At 34.7% G+C, this 20301-nt stretch overlaps 4 protein-coding genes across 5 annotated transcripts; 2 read left to right on the plus strand and 2 right to left on the minus strand.

Moving 5' to 3' along the window:
- The first annotated feature begins 927 nt into the window (after positions 1 to 927).
- Positions 928 to 4857, plus strand: LOC135166431 (uncharacterized protein DDB_G0285917). Its single transcript, XM_064128644.1, has 4 exons — positions 928 to 1214; positions 1276 to 1523; positions 2624 to 2956; positions 4417 to 4857. Exons 1-4 carry the CDS (start codon positions 1176 to 1178, stop codon positions 4703 to 4705), a joined length of 909 nt encoding a protein of 302 aa, XP_063984714.1. The 5' UTR covers positions 928 to 1175; the 3' UTR covers positions 4706 to 4857.
- Positions 4858 to 5543: 686 nt separating this feature from the next.
- On the minus strand, positions 5544 to 7757 carry LOC135166432 (translin-associated protein X). The gene is made up of 2 exons (XM_064128645.1): positions 7597 to 7757; positions 5544 to 7240 (listed from the first exon to the last, which is right to left on the minus strand). The coding sequence occupies exons 1-2, from the start codon at positions 7610 to 7612 to the stop codon at positions 6375 to 6377; spliced, it is 882 nt and encodes a 293-aa protein (XP_063984715.1). The 5' UTR covers positions 7613 to 7757; the 3' UTR covers positions 5544 to 6374.
- A 794-nt stretch (positions 7758 to 8551) lies between these two features.
- Positions 8552 to 18614, plus strand: LOC135166429 (uncharacterized). 2 transcript variants are annotated; one of them, XM_064128640.1, is made up of 5 exons: positions 8552 to 8962; positions 9190 to 9325; positions 10102 to 10737; positions 11389 to 12430; positions 14091 to 18614. In XM_064128640.1, the coding sequence occupies exons 3-5, from the start codon at positions 10160 to 10162 to the stop codon at positions 14757 to 14759; spliced, it is 2289 nt and encodes a 762-aa protein (XP_063984710.1). In that variant the 5' UTR covers positions 8552 to 8962; positions 9190 to 9325; positions 10102 to 10159; the 3' UTR covers positions 14760 to 18614. The 2 variants fall into 2 exon arrangements, with proteins under 2 accessions (XP_063984710.1, XP_063984709.1); XM_064128639.1 differs by lacking the exon at positions 9190 to 9325 and having other exon boundaries at positions 8554 to 8962.
- Positions 18615 to 18618: 4 nt separating this feature from the next.
- Sem1 (Suppressor of exocyst mutations 1) lies at positions 18619 to 20264 on the minus strand. The gene is made up of 3 exons (XM_064128649.1): positions 20065 to 20264; positions 19870 to 19966; positions 18619 to 18828 (listed from the first exon to the last, which is right to left on the minus strand). The coding sequence occupies exons 1-3, from the start codon at positions 20147 to 20149 to the stop codon at positions 18783 to 18785; spliced, it is 228 nt and encodes a 75-aa protein (XP_063984719.1). The 5' UTR covers positions 20150 to 20264; the 3' UTR covers positions 18619 to 18782.
- Positions 20265 to 20301: the final 37 nt, after the last annotated feature.

Raw genomic sequence — 20301 nt, forward strand, 5'->3', positions numbered from 1 at the left:
AATCCCCGAGGAAAGTCAAAGCGCTATGACAACCCTCATGAATCTCGGCTTCGAAGAAGCGCCCGAAAATTCCCCCGCTAATTAAAAAATTGTATCTCCCTTCCTAATGAATATTAAGGAATGAAACTGACGCTGTTCGAAAGAGAATTAAATTCTCTTCGATCAGGCCAAGTTTTGTTCCTTAATTTCGCTAAATAAAAATTAAAACCCACGGAGAAAATTGAGGGACAGTGACAAATGGATTAGATTAGATTAGATTAGATTTATTTTCCAACTATATGGCTTTCACGCCTTTTACAGTTTTACATTCCGATTTTTGAGCATACGTTGTATTTTTAATACGCTTAACCACGATATTTGATTGGTCGCGTTTGCTGCTGAACGATAAACTAATATATGATTGACAATAGAATTAATTTCAAACAAACCAAAAATAGTGCAAATATTAGAAAACGATGCTGTGTGTACAGCCTCCAGGTGCCATCCTGTTCCTAGCATTGCACTGAGTCATTCCATCGACTCAGTTGGTAGTGACAAATGGAATCTCGGCGCAGAGCCTACGTTTTGATTTCCCTCGCGGTTTTTAATTTTTATCTTCCGAGATTAAGGGTTGTAACTTCACCCAATCGAAGAGAATTTAATTTTCTTCTGAACAATTTTTTCATCTCTTAATATTTATTTGCAGCAGAAAAACAATTTTTTAATGAACAGACGAATTTTCGGGCGCCTCTGTCATTGCCGAGCTAAGGAAATTACTTAACGATTCAATCAATCGATGACTAGCTGTTATCAATTTTTAAAATGTTCACAGATTAGTACCAATGTGTGTTAATCAACGTTCACACAGAAGCGAACAATAGTACGTTTCGAATAACTTTTCCAAAATTTACGAGTAAAAAAGCGGGAATTTGCAAATCAGTCATGAATTTACGCGCGTATTTCCTGTAAGTTAATGAGGTTATGCTGGTAAAATAAATGAAACCACAGAAACAGACAGGATAATCCTGAAATTATCATAAATACTAATCACGAGAGCGGAATCTTCAATTGTTTCCGTCAATTCAGCCCAATGAAAAATTCACCGTTGTCTTAATTGATTCAATTAATTGATAATAACTCGGAAACTTGATCCACAATCGCAAAATTTACGGGCGAAAAATTAAGTAATACGATAAATGGAGGGAAAACACAATGAGAATAATAAAAAACGAAAGGTAAATTCCAACTTATGCTCCCAAAAATGAAAATTCATGACTCAATATCATTTTTTAATAGCCAAGATCATCGAGTACAGCTCCCGCAGAAAAACGGAAACGTCCAGAAAATCCAGAATCTTCAACTCCAAGTAGTTCACAGAACACGAAAGACAATATTTCTACGAGCAGTCGAAACACGATAGCGTCGAATAATGGAAGCAATTCAAATGTAGATAAAAATAATAGGGAAAATACCAGTAAAATAGATAGGAGTAATTCACAACAATCAGAGCATTCATCAAATGATTCACCAAGTCAAGACACAAGGTAATTTCTCGTTGATAATTTATTGTTTGTTAATTTGTACAAATGAAAAAGATGGAGGGACATGAAAACATATCAACATGTAGATTTTTATTTTTGAAAATAGTTCATTTTAAAAATGTACAGTAAAAGAACTTTTTGTAAAGAACATGATTACGACTTATTCCATTTTTAATTAACGAATCATTTTTTTTCTACATTAAGGGGCTACAGAAAATATCTCTCAATTTTTTTCAGTTTTTTTGAGAGCTCATTCCATGAATGTGATCTTTTCTGTGCTTCTTCATAAAAAGTGGAGCTTACGTTAACATGTTCGACATATTTTGAGTCTTTTTTTCAATTTCCAGATGCTCATAGTATCATTTGTTTATAGAAAGATTTCAATTTTTTAGATGATTCTTTGTTTTATTTTTTTTGTATTATTTTCAGTATCACTCGTAATCAATACCGATATTTTGAGCTAAATGACCAGCTCGGCTTTCCTTAAAATCCTGTGGATTTGACAATTATAGACCAATCTGAGACTGATTAACTTTGATTCTATGATAAAGAGTTACCTTAGAATTCATCCAAAAATAAAATTTTTTAGGAAAGTCACAATATTCAACCACATTTAACAAATCTTTAGATGCAAGCATTGAATAACATTTTATCCTCTTATTCTACTTTATCATTTCCCCTAAAAAATTCTAAACAGCAGGAAGGGAATGTAAAAGCAGAGTGATATGTCACTTATTTGAAATTCATAATCGAACTTCTCTTATAGTGTGTTCCTCAAATTGGCGAAATTTCAGGACAAAAACTCAAAGTAAAATATTTTCAGGGAACAATTCAATTTTCGTAATGGCTCCAAGTATTTGTTTTGATAATAAGAGTTGAAAAAAAAAATAGGAAAAAGATGATATAATTACAAAAATTCAAGACTCAACTCGTCTTAACAAATGTTGTATCATTAGGAGCCAAGAATCGAAAAACAGATTACCAAAAATCTCCTCATAGACAGCAAAAAATAGAAAACTTTCATCTCGATTCACTACTTCGCTGCTGAATCAATTAATGAACTGAGTAATTAATGAATTAATTTATTAATTTTCTGGATTTAGTAAAAAAGCGAATAAAGATGAAAACTCTCAGAGAACGATCTCCAGTAATGAGCAAGAACCAATGCCCCCCACAGCCAGTCAAGACACTGACTCTTTCCCCATTGCAAGTCAATCCGTGGAGACCGTAGTATGCACCAAGATCCCAAGCACAGAGAAACCTCCAGAGAGTCCGCCGAAAGAGGACAATGGAAAGAGGATCAAGTTCAGTGATCAGAAAGGATCGAAGAGGAAGAAGGTCAATCATGGCTCAACTCATCAGGAGGATCCCCAAACATCTGGCAGAACAAAAGAGAAAGCAAGACGAAGATGTATTTATGGTGCCAAATGTTACAGGCAAGTCTCAAGATCAAATTGTTAAAATACTTCGGATATTTTTTATCAAGTAAAATACTTTTCAACATTTCTATTTAAATGTTGCGGCTTTTGGGTCTCCATTCGCCTCTCAAACGGGAACATTTTGCAACGATTTTGTACAATTGAAGCATTACAGATTTTCATTTGTAAAGTTTCTTATTTTTTGATTGATAGAAAATATTCTGTTTTAATTTTGAAAAAAACAAGTAGCTTGGAACCCCTATTTGTGGGAACCGATGGGTTAATAAAGCTTTTTCCTAATTTTTTTTTATCGTTCAATTTTTGCCATTGGAGTTGGTAATTTGTTTCCGAATGGATCTGTTGGAATTCGAAGTAAAAAGAAAATTAAGAGTTTGCAGAAAGATATATTTGAGTAGCGAATTTGTAAAACGAGATAAGTTGACTTATCACTGAGTCCAGTTTTTGAGCAGTAATTCCAAGAGAGATATCGGAATATCATAATTATAATAATGGTAGTGCTCAATTCTCTTCTTAAGGTACTCACTAAAGGTACTCATCTTCATTACCGGTTCGTTACTAACTTAAACTATTGGTAACATGAACATTAGCAAAAAAATGAATTTTTCACCTACCATTTGATCGATCACGCCCATCCGACATATGATCCGACATATGATCCTTTGATATCATAAAAGGTATGATCATACCAACTTTCAACTTGTCACCTCAGTTTTTCATCAAATTATTGCCTATAAAATGCTGAAAATATTTTAAAAACTGGACAAATGACAATATCTCCGCATTTTTGTATCAACGGGTATACATATTCTTATCGCGTTGTATGGTATCCAGTGAGACGAGTATTTTGAAAAAAAAATTAAAATGTATTCAATGATCCATAAGATATTCATTCAGGAAAAAAATGTAGCTATTTCGATCAACATGGATAGGATCCACTAAGGCAAGTATTTTGAAAAAAAAATTGAAAACTCTACCGTATTTTTTAAGATATTGTGGATAAATGACGTTTATAAAAGTTGCTATAATTCAAGAACTACTGAACCAATCGAGCTGAAACGACGCATCAAAGTAAAGAATAACAATTGCTATCATAATTTGGAAATTCAAATCTTTAGCTACAAATTATTCTTCAAAATTGCGAGTTTTCCAGCACATCGACACAGACTTGCTATGAAAAACATCGTTTTTTGCGTTTCATAACATTCTAGGTAATTTGCAATTCAAATTATAGAATCGGAAAATCGGCCAAATAAAAGACAAGGCTTCCATTCGGAAGCAATAAACATGAATGTACTTTAAACAAAGGATATTTCTTGAGATTCTCAATCGATAATCTTAGAATTCTTATGTTGTTACATTTGACAATTTTTCATGTTAATGAAATATCCAAAATTCCGTCTACTTATTTTATGGCATCATCGACAAACCAACCAAATCAATCTATTGTTATTCTCCAGACGAAGTTCCGATCACCTAGCAGAATTCAGTCACCCAGGAGACGAAGACTACGAGGTGAAAGATGAGCGTCCAGAGTGCAAATATGGCTCGCGATGTTACAGAAGAAACGCCAAACACTGGAAGGAGTTTAAGCACACTAAAACCCAACGAAAACGTGCCACAACTCCTGGCAGATCTCAGGGTTCAGACAACTACTCAGACACCTCCTCAGCCGAGGAATCCGTGGATGAATCTGAATATGATCCTTCAACATTGGAGGAGAGCACAGACGACGAGGATGACGAGTAAAAGAGTGACTTTTAAAGAGGCTAAAAAATTTTTTATTGTAAAAAATGGTTACATCGTGAAACATAAATCATTTTTAGTAATAATTGAGAGTGGTTTGTTTTATTGAATGTAGTAATATATTTTCTACTATTTATTCTGTGAAAAAAAAACAATATTAATCGAAATTTAAATGGAAAATTCGTTTCTGTGCTAGAGAACGTATTCAGTTGTATTTTTTCGTCTCAAGAAAAGACTATTGCGGAGGGACTGGGCTGAAATGAATATTCGAGAAAATTTCGATTAATTAAGAAGTACCTAACAAACTAATTCCAAAAAAAAAATTATACCTAACCCATTTTATCATGTACGTCAGAGGAAAATGCTGATTTTGCGATTGTTAGATTCCAAATATTATTCATACCATAATTTTCATCCGAACCATTTGCATTTATAAACAATTTAATTTGTTTCCGTTAAGGGGTTATCCGTGAAATCTTTTCATTTTTCACAATTTTTACAAATTTCTGACAAATGGTTGAGAAAATCGTCGTGAAAAATTTTTCGTGAAATAGACACACGACAATTGTTCAAGCTTTGAATAATGATAAAACGTAAAAACGATATATTTTTTCATATTCTCATCTCTCCCATCTACGGTTTTCCAAAAATTCCCAAAAATATGTTACATAAGAGAACCGGCAGTAACTCCTTAATACTCGACTGAATTATCTTTCAAACGTTATGCTATTTATTTTTCCATCATCAGAGTCAACAATATATCATGTTAATTTATGTAAGCTCCCAGAAGTCCGCAAAATTATGATTAAAAAATATACAAAAAACGAACAACAAACGTGGATACTTTCGAAGGCAGTTTTTTATATTAATATTAAGAGATAAGTTTGATAAAAAAGAAATGATAAATGGATTATGTTTCATTTTAATTGACGATCTGATACCATCATTCAATCTTTTTGCAAAATCATAATAGGAGATGGTGACAGATTTTCAAATTTGAAAAAAATCAAAATCATGTTCGCAAGATAACTCAACTCAGTTCAAGGTCTTAAATATAGTAATAATTAGTCATTTCATTTTTTTTAAATGTAAAATGATAATTCTGAGTTATTCAGTACTGCAATAATATATAACAGATATCCCAAATAATAATAATATCGTAGGATATAGATAATATACATAAAAACTGAAGAAACAAAAACAAACTAATTTTTCCGATTCAACTGAAATTATTTAAAAAAATCCTAGATTTTTCCCATAGAATTCAACGAATACTTTGAAAAAAAAAGATTGAATCCTATAAAAATTGAGGGAAAAAATATGAGAAAAACGTGGAGTTTCCAGCATTATCAACCCCTCTGGTATGGAAAAATACGAAAATCATCAAGGATTGATGTACCTCAGGTGTACGCAGTAGCTTTTTACCTAATTTTAATGGCTGCTCCGTTCTCGGAGTTTCTCAAATTTCACGGACTGTATATAAATAGACTCGATGGTACGCCAAAAGACGCTTTTAAAATCATCTGCACTTCCTAGACATCCTAGTGCCATATTATCCGTACTCCTTATTACATCAATAACTTCCAACAGCGTTTCCATCCCCCAATCAGAACGTCTTCCTAAACCTCGATAGAATGCGAAAAATGTTATCGAGCATTTTTGATTTTCCTCTCTAGAATCCCTCGTAACCCTCATCGTCTTCAGTAGGATACTCTTCACCAGCGGCAATAGCGACTTCTGCCAGCATGTGCTGAGGAATTTCGGATCCCCTTACCTGTATCAGGTAGCAAACATTTTCAATTTTGGATAGACTCTGCTTCAACGTGTAAATCTTCTTATTAACCTCCTTTCCAGCAATTCCATAAGTCCCTAAAAATCTCTGATACATCGCCCTGACTATATCACATGTCTCATAGCAGCTGCCAATCTGACCGCACGATAAATCATGAATGCACTTCCTCATCAATTCCCCAGTGAGATCAGCAATTCCCAGGATGAACTCGGAAGGAGGCAGTAAAGTGCTCACAGTCTGGACTCCATCCTCAGGATTTTCCTCAGTCGATTCATTCTTATCGTCTTTTTCATACACAAATGTCTGCTCGACACTTTTCCAATGAGGGAGGGAATGGTCCATTAGAAAATGGTAAAAGGTCAAGGCTTCAATGAACTCTTGCAGCCCTCCTCGGTAAGCCCTTATGAACTGATAGGGGTCCTGTCCATTGAGCTCATGTGCTATCCCTCTGAACAATGTAGTAGTCAGAGTATCCAGTCGAGCTTTTGCCTCCTTGAGGACAGCCTCTCGTTTCAAATCCTTGTCGATTGTGTGAAGGAGAAAAATTATCCTTTTACTCTCGATTGTGATGTCTCTATTGATCTTCACTATTCTCTCGTATCGATCATGCTTGGCGTCCAGTTCTATGGAGTATCTACGAAATTGTTGTATCACTGAATTGCCCTCGTCGATGTTTTCGAGGACTTCACGACCCTTGTCACCTATGTTTACCTTGGAGCGACGATTTCGACGATTGCCACCGATCTCTGTTGACAAATTGTAAGTTAATTATGGGAGATTATTCTATTTTGTGACTTAAAGTGTACAAAGTTTCCTTTACTGTGAGGAATTTTTACAAAAAAAAAGAATTATTGAGTTTAGTTGAAGGAATTCCGAATACTTGTCGATATTGTTAACAAAACTAAAGGTAAAACCATTGTCATAAGAACAACTTAACAATGTTTTTGTATCTTATGGAGAAGGGGCGGAGGGGGGGGGGTGAAATCTAGAAGATCGAGAGGTCATACATCGTAAACAAACAATTTGGTGTGATTTGGCTTTAATGTTTTGCTAGGATTGAGGTTTTTCCTTTTTTCATCTAACAAAAAAAATGAATACGTACGTCGTCCTTGAGACATTTTTAATTTATCCAAAATTAGTTTATGAGGACTGAATTAGTTTTATTATTTGTAGGATTCGATTTCGGATTTAAATGACGTTCTACTGTTGTGACAGCTGAGCGGAGCGATCAAATTATGAGGTTAGAATGCCTGAGGGATTCGGGCAGTAGTTGACAAATACAATAATTCGAAGAACATGTTTATGTAGTTGACGGTACATCATTAGTACATGATTGTACCGTCAACAATTTCGTTTGTACAGTCACTAATTAGTGATAATTCGATAGTTAATTCCTGGAACTGATGCTTCATCTCAATAAAAATGTGGCAAATATCTGCAAGGTGAGATGAAATTTCATCTGGATATTTTTTGAATAATTCCCTGTTTGTTGCTAAGCAATGACAATATCCGATAAACAATTTGTACGCGTTTCAAACCCCAAAACTGTCATTAGAAAAAATCAAGTTCAAAGACTTTAGCTCGACATGAGCAGATTTGGAGGAGAATCCTTGGAGATTATTGATCAAAAAATTAATATAAATGTTCCTAATAATACGGTGAAGACAAAAGCCACAATTTGGCAAAAATTCTCTGCATTTTGTGCAGACAGAAAATATCGTTATGGCGTCTACGCTGGATGCCACAACTACCAGTGAAAAACCATACCATATGACGTGAAATGCGAGACATTTAATTGCTTGAAATTGCAATGAAAAAATAATCCAGCCAAATAGCCCTCGACCTTCAAAAATTAATCAGATATTTCCCCCCAGTTTCCCTGCGTAGCACCGATCGGGATAAGTTTAATTAAATATCCGATAATTTTGAAGGTTTTGGGGTATTACAACCGAATAATTTTCCATTATTTAAGAATAATTTATTTTATAAAGTGGTGGGGAATTACTGACGAATGGGACAGCCAATAAGCACTGGTGGCGTCGCTGCCAGACAGAAGTCTCTAATCCTCTAATTCATCTGTGGATGGCGTATCTAGATACTACGTAGCAGCAATAATAGACATCAGCGAATATAAATTTATCGTCCCGGTAAACCTAATTTCGTGAAAATAGAAGTTTACTACGTAAACTCCGTATCCCATCGTTTAAGTTTTGGAAGTTTCAGAGATAATGAGTTCTTAATCAAGACATTGATTATCGGGAGAATAATTATAATGTTTTTCGATTCCTAAAACCTCGCACATGCTGGTAAACTTGTGATGGTGCGCAAAATCACCTGTTGTTTTCCTAAATGTAAATAAAATCGATATAAGTGATTGACGTGTAGCTCGAGAGTCACAATAATGTCAGAAAACAACTGCTGGAAGTAATTGAAATAGGCTGGACCTATTAATTTAACAATTGTTTAAGGTAAATACAATGTCACCAGACGATGGAAGCTGATGAACTCTCCATTTTTTCTTAATTAATCATATTTAAACAATTTATTTATCTGTCGACTCTGCTCAAGATTTAGTTCTATAATAGAGGATCTATTTTTCAGTAAACACTTTTTTTCATTAATTACTTAATAAACTATGTAAGGCCCGGACGAATGGATAATCTTTAGCTGGAGAGTATTGAAGTTTATTTTACAGTATGTTACAGGTTACCATTTTAATTTTAATAATCAAACAATTGACAATCGACGATTTAATGGTATCAGACAAAGTTGAAAACAGTCGCGAATATTCATAATACCACAAGAACTCCAAAATTATCGGGCATTTCACGGTAGGTTTGTTGCAAACAAATGAAGGAATCATGTTTTTCAGGTTAAAAAATCACAAGCGCGAAACGCGAGTGATTTTTCCTGAACAACTTGATGGCTTTATTTTGATTTTTTTAATTGATATTTAGAGATATATCAATGTATTCGTAAATACAAAATACTTAAATACTTCATTACTTTGCACCTATAAAATGCAAAATATTCACATAATTCCTTTCTTAGAATGCGAAAAATATATGTTCTGATCTAGATAATCGACATTATGAAAACTTTCGTAAACGATTGTCGTTATACATGAAAAGTCCATTTCTTGTGAGATTCTAAATATGAATAAATTTATTATAATTCCCAATCATTGATTTTCATGATCAGGGACTATATAAATAATTTATTCAAAATTCTCGTAATTGTAAAAAACCACAGCTTTTAAGTTATTTCTTCTTCATATTCCTCCTCACACTAGAATTAAAATGGAATCCCTAGACCAATCTAATTGAATCTGCTCTGGTATTTGCCAAAATTGTCTACTTTGATTGTATATTTTGATTTCTGTTGCACGTATACCAACAAAAACGAAGCTAAGAACCATTTCAGTGAATAAAAAAAAGACAAATAGTTTCATAAAAAGAGTAAATGTCGTTCTCTAACGGATATAATTAAATCATATCAATCATTAACGATCAACTCTCAAAATTAAATAATGTCAGATATCACTGTGAAACTATAGAAGACGAAAGCCATATAATTGGAATAAACTAATGAATCATAATACTTTCAGATGTGACTTTTCTCTCGCAACACAAGGCAAACACGAAGGCCCCTGAACACTCCCAAAAATGGAGAAGATAATTCCCATAAATTGGTTGAACAAACTCCTCTTGGTCCTAAGCATCGCCGCAGTAATGGTCTGCCTGATTCTCGAGCATTGGTTCTCCTTCACGAATTTCCCCATCTACATTCCCCTGACGTGGTCCCTCATTCTCATAACAGTTTCCACTTGGTTGAGTTGCATTATTTTAAAATGCACCCTGAAAGCGACAGCTCCCTTGAACATCGAGCCCCTCACAAAATGGTTGAAATCTCGCTTACAATTCACCTCGACAAATTCTTCTCCCTCTCCTTCTCATAGCCACAACATCTATGATTCGACAATTTCAAAACTGGTCTCCGAGATTGACGAGAAATACATAGCCACCTGGTACGACAGTATAACACCTGAGAAAACCTTCAGAAACGAATCTAAGCACCTCCTGAAACAACTCTTCAGAAAGATCTCTGGAAAACTATCGCAAGTCAGTGAGATTCGATTGACCCACAAGCTAACGGATATTCTGCTTCTTCATCTGAAAGAATATCGACGATCATTGAGAAGAATGGAGAAAGGGAGCAGTAAGGACCTGGAGGAAGCTTACAGGTACTAATGCTAAGTGACGATGATCTTTCGTTTACATAAAGTCAGCGATAAATTTTATTGTTTTCTTATCATCTCTAACATGATTTTTCTTTTGTTTAAAGTGCTGGAACCCCAGAGCTGGGTTATTTACAGTACCTTCATTTTGCATTCTATGTACATTATTTAGTTTAAAATATTGAGTATTATCAATTTTTCAAAAAATGATCTCGGTAGATGAAGAGGGTTCCACGTCTAAATATCCAGTCGAAAATACCCAAACAAAAATCTCCAATGAAAAATGTCCAAAACAATAATATCCAAAACACAAATATCCAAATGCTATCAAATCCAATACAAAAATTAGACAAATCTATTTTGAACTCCAATCCACCTTCTTGGATCTACAAACACATCCAATGTTCGCGGATATATTTGCTATTGGGTTTTTTACAATCGGATATTTTCGAATTGGATATTTTTAACTGGATATTTTGGACTGGATATTTTCGACCGGATATTTAGACGTGCTCCCGATGAAGAGTGATCGGAATAGTTTTTGTTATTACTTTTGTTCCATGAAATTCGACCACTAAGTGCCTTCAGCCCTTACCACATAATTTACGTGTTAAATGACAATAAATTGACCGATCGATTTATTTCTGCTACTTACAGATGCTCACACCCCGGGTCCAGGTCGTTAGTAGCTCTGGAGCACACCCTTCACCGAATGGTCACTCTAATTGCGCGAGAATTCCTCCAGTGGGAGCTCACCAGTTCCCTTCCCTGCAAACTCCTCCTCTCGGTCTTAGCCAAACGCCTCCTGAAGACGATCAGTGAGCTGAGCAATCCCCAGGTATTTTTCACGCATTCCCTGAAGCTCTTAAAATCATCAGAATCATCAAAATCATCGGAAAAGAGAAACGGAGTCATTTCGAAGGCTCTCGTAGGAGGAATTGCTTCAGTGACAGCCCCGGTGATTCCCAGGCCCTTTGAAGAAGCTGCTCCGACGTTTGAAATCACCGAACCCAATGGGAGTGGTGATTCTTCCTCTGAACGATCGGAATTATCGTTGGAGGGATTATCATCTCCAAAGGGTCTTTGGGCGGAAGAAGCTGAGGACCCAGACGAGGACGGGATCTCTCCTATTTACGAAGAGCCCACGGACTTCGCCACAACGATCGCTAGATTGAGAAATCTCCTCCAGCAAAAGTCCTCGGCGACTACTCCTCAGCCCGAGGAGAAGTCTCACGTTTTTTACGAAGGAAATCAGTTTAGCAATTTAGCTATTCCTTGGACGGAGTTCTGCACAGCCCCGGATGGCTCTCAGCAGCTTTTATATTGCATTCAGTTCGATGATATTGAACAACATGGAGAGGATTTGTTTGAAACAACCACTGCAACGACTAGAAGGCAGTATTCGGATTTTGTGCAGCTGCATACGACTCTCGAGGAGGTGCCGGAATATGCTGGGCTCATTTCGGAGATTAAATTGCCAGATGGGGGCAGAATGGAGATGGAGAACTATTTGAGGGCGCTGTGTGGAAGACTTGGGGAGTCCGGACAATTGAGACATTTTCTCAGGCCCAGCAGTGGAGGCGGTAAGAAGGCTGATGCCGTGGCACCGAGACTGGACAGGTTTCTTGCTAAAACTGTCACGGGAGTGTTCAACACCTTGAGGACAGTTGTTCCAGGGTTTGAAATGGAGGAGGAAGAGGTGAGGATACTGATGTGGTAAAGACGGTGAATTTTTGTTAGGGAAATGATAATTCATGGGGAGATTTTATTACAACATCGTTTCATATTATAGAAAGGTAATAGAATAGTGAATGAAAATGTGATACTCGAAATTCAGGTTTTACAGGGAATTGCGGTATTTTTTAATCAACGTATTTATAGGCGGTATTGTGGGGGGCAAAAGTCAAAGCTTCATAGTTTTTTGTTCTATTAAATTTCGATTTTCGATTTTATCATTTACTTAGTGTTTATAATATTCCATTGAAAAAAATAGAATTTTTAGAATTATGGCATCTTTTATTTCTCTAGTCTTTTCTTCAGTATAATGACTTTTCTAATTGGGACATAAATTTTCTGTCGTTATAGAAGTGAGGTTTTACCACAGAACAATTTTATTTGCATTTTTTGGTAGTAGTTAGACTATAGAGATATAATAAATATAGTTCAATGAATGAATCATGAAATAGTCGTTTTTGGTAGTTAAGCTGTTTTTTAAAAGATTTTCCCTATGTTGCGATCTAAACGCTGAATACGTTATCGTCCCCAACCCCCGGGTAGAGGTGAAAAATATTTAAAAAACACCCGCAAAACTCGTTTATTACGAAGTAAAAGGTGTTGAACATAATTCTAGAGCATGAAATTCTGTACAAAAAAGATTCTAACCATTTCACCATTATTTCGCATCATTTACCCCTCATACTCATTGAAAATCTCGAAGTAGGAAAAAATTGAAAAATTATTATCACAATTTTTTTTCCACGTTTTCCGTTATATTAATTATTGGTAGTCAAATTATTGGTATTAATTATTGGTAGGGTCTCCTGCCACCCTAAATTTTCCCACTCCATTTAGAATGGATTTTTTTCAACTTTTCACATAAAATAAAAATCAATTTTTGAACTAATCGCTGAAATGTCTTTTTTTTTCTAAATTTCTATTCTAATACTCTTGGCGTTTTGTTCTCGAACTTTTTTTTGAATCCATCACAACTATTATGTGAAACCCGATTGTCTATTTCCACTTAGGGGGGGGCACATAATATTTATCATAGTTCCACAAAAAGTTTCGAATTTCGAACAAATAGATGTTAGGAATATTATAACAAAAATGTAGAAAAAAAATAAAAGTTGTGATGCTAATTTTCCATTCTGTTCCCACTACGACCTTTTTCATGATTCGCAGAGGTAAAGAAGGGGGTGGGGGAGAATTTATGCCCTTAAGTGCCCGTATGACTTACCGTCAGGGTAAAATTTTTAATTGTATCATTTCCTAAAGTGAAATGTTCTCTTCGGTAAACGAGTTCTTATGCGTTCAATAATGACCTAATAATTATTATTCCGCCCGACAAAATAATCGCATTGAAAGTTTTAGTCTGATGGTAAGTAACATGGCCACTTCATGATTAAGTACAGCTGACTTTTCGTCGCGATTAAATTCACTTTAATACTACGGATTAAGCCTGCGTCATATTTTTCTTTTCAAAAAGGCGGCAATTGAATCAGAAAATTCCAAAATAGTCAAATTAGCGTTCAATTATCAACATTATGAAGTGAATTTAAATATAACTTTTTATGTTTTATATAACTCTTAGAGCTACCTTTCAACTTCATGATATAAAAACTCTCTTAAATGTCTGGCAGGTGTCATTACCCACCCTGATGCCGTTGGCCGACATCCCCTGGAGGTTCGTCGAGGACATAAAAACGAAAAATCTCTCCGAGGAATTGCAACAACTCGTTGGTGAGCGGATCGACTACTGTACTGTTGACACAGCTTACGAAGCTGTTGACAGTGTCGAAGGAAGTGGTGACTCTGAACTCTTGGCCCACTGGTGGGAGACTGCCAATTGTCCTTACGATGAGGAACTCGATGAAATCGACTCGAAGCTCATAATGACGTGCTCCCTTCTCGACATTCTATGCGAAATCCTTGCAGGGATCAAAAGCTCCAGCACCATCCGACAAGAGGCGGTAATTAGGTGGATAAAACTGTTCTTCGGGAGCTGCATTGAGGGCGTCATCCAGGACTGGTTAGGCGGCATCTCTGACATTTTGAAATTCGAAATCGATGACGGCCAGGGAGAGGAAGCTGTTGACAATCTCGAGGAGAAACTTGTCAATGAGGTCGTAGAGAAGGCTTGCGGTGATCTTAAAATTGTCTTCGGAGAGGGGGAATTCAAGACGATGGTGGAGTTCTTCGTGAAATCCTTTTCATGCAAAAAAATAAATTGTGATGTTGCCCTTCAGGTGCTGGATGTAGCAGCTTCTGAACTACTCGCTGTTTGCCGGGAAAAAGTGACGGAGGGGTGAACTGGGAAGTACCTGACTTTGTTTAGAAATTGTTCTTAGCATGTTGACCGATGACAATGGCCGAGGGCTAGAACGTCAGACTGGTGTGACGGTGAACGTGGGCCCGATGTCGCCCGCGGTTGCGCCAATTTTTCTGATTTCGTTTCTACTTTCTCGGCTTCATTGTTGAACGGGAGTGTCGTACAAGAGACAAATGTACCTGACCAAAGGTTCTGCCATGAGGGTAAGGTTTTTACTTGGTCGATAACGAATGCGGTGCAAGGAGACGGGGGGGGGGGGGGTGATATGGGAACAAATTGTAGAAAGACAGGGGATACGAATGAAGAGGAATTGAATTTCATTTTTATTAAGACTAGAACAATAACGCTGTTGCGCTGCAAGTCGATTTTGTTATGAAATCAAATTATCAGAGAAAAACGGAAATATGTTATTATCCATATTTGTTATTAAATATTAACATATTGAATGAATTGCTGAACAAATAGGAATGAATTAAAAATTAATATTTTATGGGGTAAGAAATTCCGATTCCGCATTCAAGGTGGACACCTAATCATTATATAATGTTGATGATTATTATACGACGGATCATGATGTTTTTATTATATGAATTAGATTTTACGGTTTTGATTAACTTAGAAGAACCTTTTAATTGATTGTAAGGATTCAATTCTAATTTATATGAAGACATTTGTTTTTTTTCTGTATTAAAGTAGGATTTTTCCCAGGATCATTTATTTTTTCCTTTTAATTACAAAGGAATGAAAATCTTTATCTGAATTTACTCTCTAGCTGAATTAGAGTTAAATTCTAATAAGTAATTGAAAGCTACTCCTAATTTAATCAAAATAGTGGAGACAGATTCATACAAGGAAAACAACAGCTCTGATTTCAAAAAGATGAGTCCTTTATAGAAATCAGGATTAAATTCTTATAATGAATTTGACAGGATGAGAAGGTGCCATGATACACAATCCTTGCAAATAGCCTCTTAATTATTCAACCAGAAATATTTAACTGCTCTTATATTTAGTATCTTTATGTACGTCAATGAAATATGTTGATGTGAATTTAAAGTTTTCATTTGATATAAGATCACCGGGTGAGTCAAGTTTAACATCAAAATCAGTCGCCATTATAAATTACGATGACATAACAAGGATAATAACATAATGCCGTTTTTCTATGATATTTTTATTCCATAACAAGATTGATTTTGAACTCTGTAGAGTTAATTATTTTTGCTCTTTCAATAATACAAATGGCATAGATGTTCTGTGTTAAAGTCAGAGGAATGAACAAAAAACATGAAAGATTTATAGAAAAAATGACTGAATATGCTGTATCATCGAGAATTTTTGTCTTTTTATTCACATTCCACGTTTTTCAATTTAAAAAAAAAAAATAAATAATGAAAATTTGATGTTTTTGTGAATTTGGCAGTGATAACCAGGAAAGTTGCCCCACTCTTGATTAGGCAATTTACATACTACCTAAAAACATAAACTTTTGAGGAAAAATTAGACTACGCTTCATACAACTTTTTTGATGATACGGGTTGTTATTGAATGTCATGAAAAATATTTGGGATGGATGTAGAAATAGAAAATAATCGTTATCTCTGCGATCGCGTTATGCGATCAAAAAATGACGATCATTTGACGCACAAATTCGCTAACTACGCTTGATTATCGTAAATATTTTTTTTTTATTAAATCGTAAATAATTTGTTAGCCAATTCTTGTTGAATCTTTGATATAGCTGCCTGATGGCAGTCTTTCATAATTTTAATTTATGACGCAATACGTAATTAAAATAGCTTTACTCAGATAGATAAAAACTGACCGCAAGTTAAAATTCAGAATCCACATGGGGCTAATGGAAAATTGAATCTAATGAAGATTGCGGAAGAATCAATTGAATTCGCATTTACATGGAAACAACTGATCAATCAATTGATCTTTCTTGACAAATTGCAACGATCCGAAGAAAGTGGAGGATTGTGGCAGTTGAAAAAACTGTATTGTTGTTGTTAGGGAATTAAAAAGGAGAGGAAAATTGAAAAGTTCATCAATTTTCCATCCACTTCAAAGTTATTTTATCGTATATTTAAATACTAGTCCGCGAGGAACTTTCCACTGCGAATATGAAGCACAAAAGTTCCTCGCAACTATTGTGCAATCTAACAGTATTTTTTATTATTATTTAGTCCGTGAGTGGTGATTCACGGATGGCGCCCAGGAGAGAAAACAGTATACTTCTATATAAAGGCAGAGAGCTATTTAACAGCCGTATTAAATTTAGGTAACAAATTAATATTCAAACAAGCGGCGACCGACGCTATCTGACCGAAGTGATGTGTAGTCATTTTTTCTTTCATTTCTACCAATTATTTTCATAGTATTCTTCGGAATGGATTTGTACTAATTTGATTTCAAAACTGACAAATTGGATATTGACGATGAGATTGAAAAATTAAAAACATTTATTGTCCAATCTGTCGAATGGTAAAACTTCGATTCTATTTTTAAAGTTTTTCAAAACGATTTCAACATATGACTTCACTCTTTATCTCTACAACAGGCACCGATGTTCTACAGGGTCTCCAAAAGGAGATAGGTAATATTTTGATGAAATGAATTTATACAAAAAATTAAACAAGAAGACGATATGGAAAAAAATTGATTTAAAAAATTATATCTAAATGCACTATCTTGGCTTAGACATGCAATAAAATTATATTCCCGTGAAAATAGTTCTCAATGAAATTAAGAGAAGGATTCTCTTGTATCATAGTCGAATATTTTAGAGAATTCGTCTCGCTGAACTATTGCATTCACATTTAAATCCAATGGACGCCGGATTACTATTATGCAAGAGAACAAATCTGAAAAATTGAAAGAAGAGATTTGATAAATTCTCATGACGCAATCGATCTTAAGACCATCGAGACGAACATTTTGAAAAACTAAAATTGATTGAGTGGCTTTCAAGGTATTGCATAGATTCTATTTCCAGGAAAAGTTAAATGAATATTCGAAACTACTGGCGAAATTGGGAATATTTGAATCACGAACGGTTGTTGTTATAAGAGACGAGTTCTCTTAAAATTTCAACTTCATATTTCCATTCCAGCGAACACGAGAGAGCGCACAATTATTTCGCACGAACAGAAAATTGCAAACATCTCGTAAACTTTGTGAGGACACGTTATATAGCTTTTGATCGATCTATATAGAGGGAATCGACACAAATAAACAAAAAAACTAAAAACAAATCGAACGAGAAATCGCTTTTTCGACCGATCAAGCTGTTCACGTGCACAGAGTTGGTCCTCATTAATATCTACAATCGGTGCAAATTTCAGATTTTTTTTAATCTTTTGGGTCAACTTATTGTGTAATTACGCACACTATGTGAGAATGAAAAAATTTTATCTTTTGTTATCCAATCAAAGGTCAAGAATAATAATATTTTCCTTTCGTTTCACATCCTCTCCCACGTATCTACACACAAAACACCTTAAGAGCCTCATTTGATTTCGAGTAGTTCATTGTAAATTCTTGCAATAGAATGAATGATTTTAGGTTTAATACAGAATGAATGATTAATAGAATTTCACTTGTTTTATGAATTATATTTATTTCTTGAAGTTAATGTTATTCCCTGTTTCCGGTAGAATTGTTTTCCTCAGAGATTTATATTTTTTAATAACTTGAAATTTACATTATATTACGAATAATGAATATTACGAATGTATTAATAAACCATATCGACAAAAACAAATTTTCTTCGAATAATTTTTAATGTGATGAAATGTAAAGGAAATACTAAATATAGCATTTTGTGAAAGTACTGCTTACTTCATTTCAGACTTTATTTTTTTGACATGTATTCTAATATGGATCATTGAAATATACAGCGGATTCAGAAAGAGGTGAAAAATTGGATTGTATTTAAACTAATATTCTTAATTGTTAATTAAGCGATATTTATAAAGTACAAATTTTCACTCGAGAACACTCATTCCTTAGAGTTTTGGTCGCCTTTCTGTTTTTCAAGTTGCGTCCTGAAAGGAATAATCAAATTTACAGTTGCAATATTTAGGATTAATTCATTTTTTTTTACAAATAGTAAATCAGTAGCGAACTCGTTAAACCAGATAAATTGATTCATCTCTGAGTCTAATTTTCGTGCAATAACTTCGAATCTAAGAAAGATACCTGAATTTTTGTGGTAACATTTATTGTAGTACTGAACTCGCTCCACAAAAAAGGTTATGACAATTTTTTTGCTATTTTCCCTACGTTTCGAGATATCCATCAAAAACTAATCAATAGTCAAAAGTCGTTTGTCTCGTTTGACATTGAGAAACACTGTCGATCAGCGATGGGCACAAATTATTTACTTAAACCATTTTACTAATTTCGATAGTGAAGTATTCTGACAAATGGATTGAAGTTTCGAATAAGTCAAAACTAATTAATTAATGCAAATGTAAAAATTAGAGTAGTGTCACTATATTGCACTGAAACATTAACAAATAAAAGAATAGACACTATGAACAAGGAATTACTCTTACGTTTCATTTTAAAACGAACTGTTAACTGACAACGGACAAAACGATTCGAAAGCTCATTCAAAAGTTGGACTCCACAATGGAAATATTATCTCGTAGCTCGAGATATTTTTTAATGTCGTTTTACCGTACAAGAGACGACCCAGAGTGTGATTAATTTAAACATAACTTTTCTAAATCACTCAAATCATGCAGACATGAAACTTTTTACGTTTAAAGATAATTATTCATTAGAAAATTGTCATTTTCATGGACAATAGGAGAAACAGACAATTCTTCAGATTTTACCTAGTGATTTCCAATTAAATCATTGTATTTTTCGTACTCGTTTCGAAAGAGACATCGGGTTGTTGATGTGTTCAACTTACCCAGACTAACGGAAACTTATGATCTTAATATATGTTTTTTTCTAAAAAACTGATCGACAGAGAAACAATTTTTCATCCAACGATCGGCGAAAGAGCTCTTCGTACTTTTACGCTCTACCCTTCAACTATTGAACAATCTCTGCAAATCGAATTAGTTAATTACCTAAGTTGTTGGTTAAAGTCATCTTCCACGTCATCATCATCCCAGTTATCCTCCCAGACACTGATATCCTCATTATCCTCATCCTTTGCGGTCCAATCTATCCAAAAAACAAATAAAAACTCAACAATTTACGAAATGAATCAGCAATTTAGAGGTTAGAATCTTCAATGAATCTAAAACATCAAAATCTCTCACCTTCAGCAGGAAATTCTTCGAATTCGTCATCCTCCTCCAGGAGTCCCAAATCCACCTTGGTCTTATCGCCTTTGGTGTCAGTCATACTCCCAAAAGAAACAATCTACCTCAAAATATAAATGATTTTGGAAATGTGAGGTTAGGGTACACCACTGTAATGACGACTGTCACGGCACGAGTGAGAAACACTGAGAATTTTGGAGTTTTCTCGGAGGGGTGTCATGACGTCATTGTCGT

This window comes from Diachasmimorpha longicaudata, chromosome 10 (genome assembly GCF_034640455.1).
Source record: "Diachasmimorpha longicaudata isolate KC_UGA_2023 chromosome 10, iyDiaLong2, whole genome shotgun sequence".
NCBI lineage: Eukaryota > Metazoa > Arthropoda > Insecta > Hymenoptera > Braconidae > Diachasmimorpha > Diachasmimorpha longicaudata.

Coding starts and splice junctions, on each gene's coding strand:
- LOC135166429 (XM_064128640.1), top strand. CDS start 10,160: ATGGAGAAGATAATTCCCATAAATTGGTTGAACAAACTCCTCTTGGTC. Junction 10,738..11,388: donor GACCTGGAGGAAGCTTACAG/GTACTAATGCTA, acceptor TGCTACTTACAG/ATGCTCACACCCCGGGTCCA. Junction 12,431..14,090: donor TTGAAATGGAGGAGGAAGAG/GTGAGGATACTG, acceptor AATGTCTGGCAG/GTGTCATTACCCACCCTGAT.
- Sem1 (XM_064128649.1), bottom strand. CDS start 20,149: ATGACTGACACCAAAGGCGATAAGACCAAGGTGGATTTGGGACTCCTG. Junction 19,967..20,064: donor CGAAGAATTTCCTGCTGAAG/GTGAGAGATTTT, acceptor TTTTTTGGATAG/ATTGGACCGCAAAGGATGAG. Junction 18,829..19,869: donor GACTTTAACCAACAACTTAG/GTAATTAACTAA, acceptor TATTCCTTTCAG/GACGCAACTTGAAAAACAGA.
- LOC135166431 (XM_064128644.1), top strand. CDS start 1,176: ATGGAGGGAAAACACAATGAGAATAATAAAAAACGAAAG. Junction 1,215..1,275: donor AGAATAATAAAAAACGAAAG/GTAAATTCCAAC, acceptor ATTTTTTAATAG/CCAAGATCATCGAGTACAGC. Junction 1,524..2,623: donor TCACCAAGTCAAGACACAAG/GTAATTTCTCGT, acceptor TTCTGGATTTAG/TAAAAAAGCGAATAAAGATG.